This window comes from Echinops telfairi, unplaced genomic scaffold (genome assembly GCF_000313985.2).
Source record: "Echinops telfairi isolate 266 unplaced genomic scaffold, ASM31398v2 ScPeMD7_60;HRSCAF=208, whole genome shotgun sequence".
Lineage (NCBI taxonomy): Eukaryota > Metazoa > Chordata > Mammalia > Afrosoricida > Tenrecidae > Echinops > Echinops telfairi.
Genome location: NW_022103958.1, coordinates 26,190,197 through 26,196,196, shown reverse-complemented (window position 1 = coordinate 26,196,196; position 6,000 = coordinate 26,190,197). Strand labels below are relative to the sequence as shown.

The following is a 6,000-nucleotide window of genomic DNA, read 5'->3' as shown; positions in this document are numbered from 1 at the left end:
GATTCGGCTCATAGAACTTCACAACAAATAACACATTGCGATTTCTCAATTCCTGCTGTAATTATTGAGGTAAAACCATAGTGTAAAAAATGCTCACTGTATTTTCTTTCCTTAACATTCTTCTCTACATGATCCATTGTCATGGTATGGCTTGCTAATGAAAATAATATATAACAATAGCTTTAATAATACAAAAGATGATACATGATGTAGTTCAGTCAATATGGTTCATTAAAGTTTCCTTTGATTTACCATTCTCTGTGGGGTTTTTTTTACATACCTGTTACTATCACAATGGGGCAGTATTCACATCAACCACACCAATATAAAAAGACTGATCAGCATCCAGATTAAGTTCCCATGGTACAGATTTTTTTTGCAGTAGTTTATGATTTTACAGTACATAATTTTACATTTACCCAGTAATTTTAATTCATGAAATGTCATTTTACCTTCAATACTGGTGTTTTGAACACAGCAGCTGCTTTCTACACAGTAGCTGCTCTCTACACAATAGCTGTTCTCTACACATGTGTGATGGCGGCAACTCTGTCACATACACCTGATGATGTCATCATGCCAGATACTCATATGTGAGCGTATCTGCATGTGGGCGGACCCTTCTGGAGATGGATAGAGGAGTGATGTCTCAGTTCCTAAGACCATCGGAAATGTCTTTTCTGATGGTCTTAGGCGACCCCTGTGAAAGGGTCGTTCAACCGCCTAAGGCGTTACAACCCACAGGTTGAAAACCACCGCTCTAGTTCTTGTTCTTGCTTCTCCCCCACCGGTATCATCATCCCAATTCTACCTTACAAATCCGGCTAGACCAGAGCATGTACACTGGTAGAAATGAGAGCTGGAAACACAGGGAACCTAGGACAGATAAACCCCTCAGGACCAATAATGAGAGTAGCAATATCAGAAGGGGAAAGGAAAGGTGAGGGGGAGAAAAGGGGAGCTGATGACAATGATCTACATATGACCCCCTCCCAGGGGTTGAACAACTGAAAAGTGGGTGAAAGGAGACAGCAGTCGGTGTAAGACATGATAAAAATAATAATTTATAAATTATCAAGGGTTCATGAGCGTGGGAGGGTTGGGAAGAGGGTGGGAATGAGCTGATACCAAGGGCTCAGGTAGAAAGAAAATGTTTTGAAAATGATAATGGCAACATATTTGCAAAATGTACTTGACACAATGGATGTATGTATGGATTGTGATCGCTGTAAAAAGCCCCCAATAAAATGATTTTGAAAAGTTACTTGTACAGAACCTTTAAGAAACATGATGGAAGGTCAAACAAGAAGAGAAACTTTATTTCTGAGACTTATTTGATGAAAATTTCAAACACTCTGACACGATATAAATAAAACTCAATTAATTGTAATCCCTGTGGTTTACATCTCAAAGAATTATCACAAGCATTAAAATATTGTGTTGAGTCCTGCTGGTTATTTCTTATTGTTAAAACTCTCCATTTTTGCATTTGCAGGTATGAATATAAGCAAGAGCGAGATGGTGAAAGAAACTTCATTGAAACCATCTAGGAGATCCCTGCCTTGTCTCGCCCAAAGCTGTACATACTCACAGAATTTGAGCCAATCTACCTCACTCTTCCAGTCAAATGAGAGTGAATCGCAGGCTCCCACTTCAGTCACCTCAATCTCTGTTGAAAAAGCAGCACAAGGTGAGTAATTATTTCGGTATTTTGTGTTCATTCCATTAATACAAAGAGTTTTCAAAAAATTCACCAGCCTGTGTGATCATGAGGTGTTGATGGGAATAGGACTCAAAAGTTCAAACATGAGCAATCACAATTGACATGAATGAGCATAAACAAGTAAGATAACAGTCCCTCACAAAAGGGCCACAGGCAAGGGATGATGAATAGCACCGATAAAACACATACATATCCTCTAGTTCTTTAATATGACCTGCCTTTACTATTATGGTCTTAGTTTTACCGCAGTAATCTTGTTAGATCTATGTATGTCCATTTGTATAATTTGCATGAAATCCAAGATAGATAAAACCTTCAGAAATAGTAATTGGAGTAATGATTCCCTAAGGGTGCAAGAAGAGAGGGGCCTGGGGAAGGGGAAACTGATAGCAATGATGACTCTATAAACCCACTTGAGGGGAACAAATAACAGAATTGTAGGTGAATGGATATATTGGATCGTGTAAGATATGGCAATAAGTAAATAAATAGACAGATAGATAAACGAATGATATATAATATAATAATACGGGTTCCTGGGTGGGTAAGGTAGGGGAGGGAGGGGATAATGGGGAGCTAATATCAAAGAGTTCAAGAAGAAGGAGCATATTTTGAAAATAATGGCAGCAATTGTACAATTATGCTTGATCTAATTTAATTATGACTTGTTATAATATCTTGGAAGTAAGAGCTTCCAATAAAATGATAAATAAATCATGGGAAAATAGCATTAAAAGATAATGTAATTTTGCCCTTTAAGTTTTGAAAGATCATTGTACAGAGCAAGTGTTTTCAAATGATCCCTTCTTCATTACTTTGAGTAATTGATAAAATGGCATGAGGGTCACATCTGTCTCTTCTGGCTACCAAATAAATAAATAAATAAATGATTCACTAAAACTCATAGGGACCCTATAGGACAGGGTAGAGCAACCCTTGTGAGTTTCTAAGACTGTGACTATTTATGGGAAAGAAAGCACTGTCTTTCTCCTGCAGAGTAGCTGGTGATTTCAAAATGTGGAACTTGTGGATTGCAACCCAATGTGTAACCACTACACCACCAGATCTCCAGTCCCGCTACACAGGGGGACAGCAAAACCCAACTCCACCCTAGTCCAAGGCTCAATGCCATAGGGCAGAGATCAGCTATGCCCCTGCCCTCCAACTTTGTTTACTCTCTTCTGACACCATTCATCCCTCGCAAGGCACTCTACTTACCTGCTGGATTCAATAATTTGTTGCAGTAGCCACAGAAAACTCACAGACAATGCTTATGATTATGGGATTTAATAGGACACACCAAGTCAGGTAGAGAAAAGATTGAAGGTCATGTCCTTCGCCAAAAGCAACACCTCTTTTCAGTAACATTTCTTTCTGGACCTCAGCCTATCAGCCACTCAGATCCTTAACCTCTGCCCCATTTCGTGGGCTAGGAAGCCCTCTGTTCCATTTTATAGTCTTGGTGTGACTCCTCTGCTTGGTCTTGGTGCTTTGGCCTCTGCAGCCTCATTGCCATTACCATTTCAGGCAGGGATCTTACATGTGCTCCTCTGGTGGCTCTTCTTTCTTGAAGGGCTCAGGGTTTCCCATTTCTGTTTTCAGAGGCCCAAGAGATTTGCAAAACCAGACAACCCCTAAATTAGAGTCATGTATACATTATTTACATGCTTCCACCCAATCATTTGGTTGGAATATAAGAACTAGATCTAGAAAAGCCGTATCAAGTAATTTCTCTTCACTGATTAATACTGAGAGTTCTTGAGGATGCTAAAGGGTTGTGCCATGGGTAAGGCATAAGACAACATGTTAACCACATATTATTCAGTAAAAATCCATCAGCCATTCCTTAGGAGAAGGGGGAGGCTGTTTTAGAAACTCTATACAGAGTAGTTATGATTAAGAATTAACCAATGGCAGTGCTTAGTTTTTGTTTTGTGAGGAAGCAAGCTGACAAAAGGAGAAGAGGTATCCTTTGTCAGTCGGAAGAATGTTCATTTGCTGACCAGATGTGTTTTTATTCTCCCCTTACCCTGGAGATAGCCAATCTGATATGAGGCTGGATAAATACGTGCCATTTACTTTGGAAGATGCACCCAATTCCATGAATTAGTAGCTTATTTGCATAATTTTATGGATGAATACTATCCTTGGCAAGAACTTTAGAACTGTATTTGAGTATAATAATAAAAGCTCAGTTTTCTAGACAGAAATCAATCAAACATACCATAAATAATGCTGACAGTAAAGCAGTGAAGATTTAGATGGATGGAAATGTAGTTGGATGCGTGTTAGCATGTAAGCCTCAGATGACAGAAACCGAAAGGCTACATTTTAGGCATGCATATAAATAGTGTGGCTGCTGTCCCCTGTGCAGGGAACTGGAATTGGTAGTGCTTCTCCAGAGGGAGCACTTTTGCGCATACAGCTGCCACAGTCCCTAGCCACCCCTGTACACAGACATGTACATGTCTGCACCTGCCCTGACACCTTATCCCTGTTGTTACCTGCAGTCAGGTTGGCTGGTGACTTATGGCGTCCCCATGCACAACAGGAAGAGAGCCATAGGGCTTTCCTTGGCTAATTTTGAGAATTAGATCACTGGACTTTTCTTCATAGTTCGTCTTCGTCTAAACATTCAACGGAAACCTTTTTAGCTGCATGCAGGTCTCAACTGACAGACAAGTGGTAGCTCACCTTGAGATGCATTGACCAGTATTAGAACCAGGAGGTTGAAGGGGAGAATTCTACCAGTGAACCATGGATACCCTCCTTATACTTCCAGACAAGCCCTTTCAGAGGACTCAGGAGTCAAAATCACAGGCTTCCTTTTAACTAGTGGATAAGTTGCGTTTTAATTTTTCCATCCATTTCTAGCTTCGTGCTATGATTCTATAACCTTGCTTTTTCTTCTGTATAGATAAAACCATTTTATATTGTATACTATAAATCATTGTTGTTGTTGTTCAGTGCCAACCAGTGTGTTTTAACTCATGGCTGCCCTGAGTTCAACAGAAGGGATACACTGCTTAGCCCTGCACCATCCTCACAGTTTTTCTTATGCTTCGAGTACCTTGTCGAAGCCACTGTGTCAGTCCATCTGGTCAAGGGCCTCCTCCTTTTCACTGCCCTGTGCTTACCTAAGCATGGCATCCTTCTCCAGGACTGGCTCTCCTCATAGTAAGACCAAAGTCTTGTCATACTTGCCTGTAGGAATTCTGGCTTTCCTTGTTCATATATGTAATCTAGTGATGTGTACTATAACAACTAGTGACATGTATACATATATCAGTAGATACTCAGATATATATATCTTTCACTAGATATTATTATTTATCAGCTTATACCTATGATCAGGAACAAGCATGACTAATTATTCCCTATGATTAGGTATTAATCATTATACAATACATGCTTCTTTCATTTATTGAGAGTGTAATTTAAATAACTAATTCCAAGTCATTTTCTGAAAACATTTCTTGAAGTTTGGGCATATTTTAGATATTTATTAGATATTAGATATAATTAGATATTAATGATATTTTGTCATAATCATTCTTCTGATGTCTTGTTAATATTTTCTGAAACTCCAAATATTTTATTCCTCATTGGCTTATTTATTTATTTTAGTTAACTATGAGGAAAATAAAAATGACTCTGTGCTCAACTGTTCTTTCACGGACCTCAGTGATTTTTGCTTGGGTGAGTTCATTTCTAATATTTTTCTTCTCCTTTATTTCCACTTAAGTGGTAAATTGTAGTTTACCAAATTTAGGACATAGTTATGGCAGGTTATAAATTGATGTTTAGTCTTTAAAATCTTGTGGGCCAATATAATATTTGGAGTTTAAAATGTATTGATGTGCTTTTTTGTTAGTTAGAATTGCATGTAATATAAGATAAATTGTAATGGACAAAAATTCTGTATCCTAAAATTTTACAACTTATGCTTTCAGTGTCCTGAACATTTATTTTTATTTTCTATGCATGTTATTTATACTACTACTAGAGGTATCAAATTTAAGTCTTATCTATTGTTGGTTTATTATGCTAAAGATTTAGCACATATGCAAAGCCTTTTGGTTTTTATAGTTGTATTTCTCTTTCAAATTTGTTTGTTTATTAAAATTATAGTTCAAATAGTTATTTATACCTTTGTATCATACTCTATCTAGAACAGTAACACATTTTGACTTCTTATGTGGTGATGAAAATGTTTACCAAAAACCAACTAAAGTGGAATAATTTCCTCTTTCAAAGTTCCAAATTATTATAACCTC

The 6,000-nt window shown here is 37.8% G+C and overlaps 1 protein-coding gene across 1 annotated transcript in view; it reads left to right on the top strand.

The window, feature by feature from the left end:
* Positions 1-1,497: 1,497 nt before the first annotated feature.
* Positions 1,498-6,000, top strand: part of ANO3 (anoctamin 3) — a 225,775-nt gene continuing 221,272 nt past the window's right edge. Inside the window, exons 1-2 of the mRNA XM_004708249.2 lie at positions 1,498-1,690; positions 5,351-5,422. Coding sequence (XP_004708306.1) covers positions 1,498-1,690; positions 5,351-5,422 — 265 coding nt within the window. The remainder of the gene's footprint in view (positions 1,691-5,350; positions 5,423-6,000) is intronic.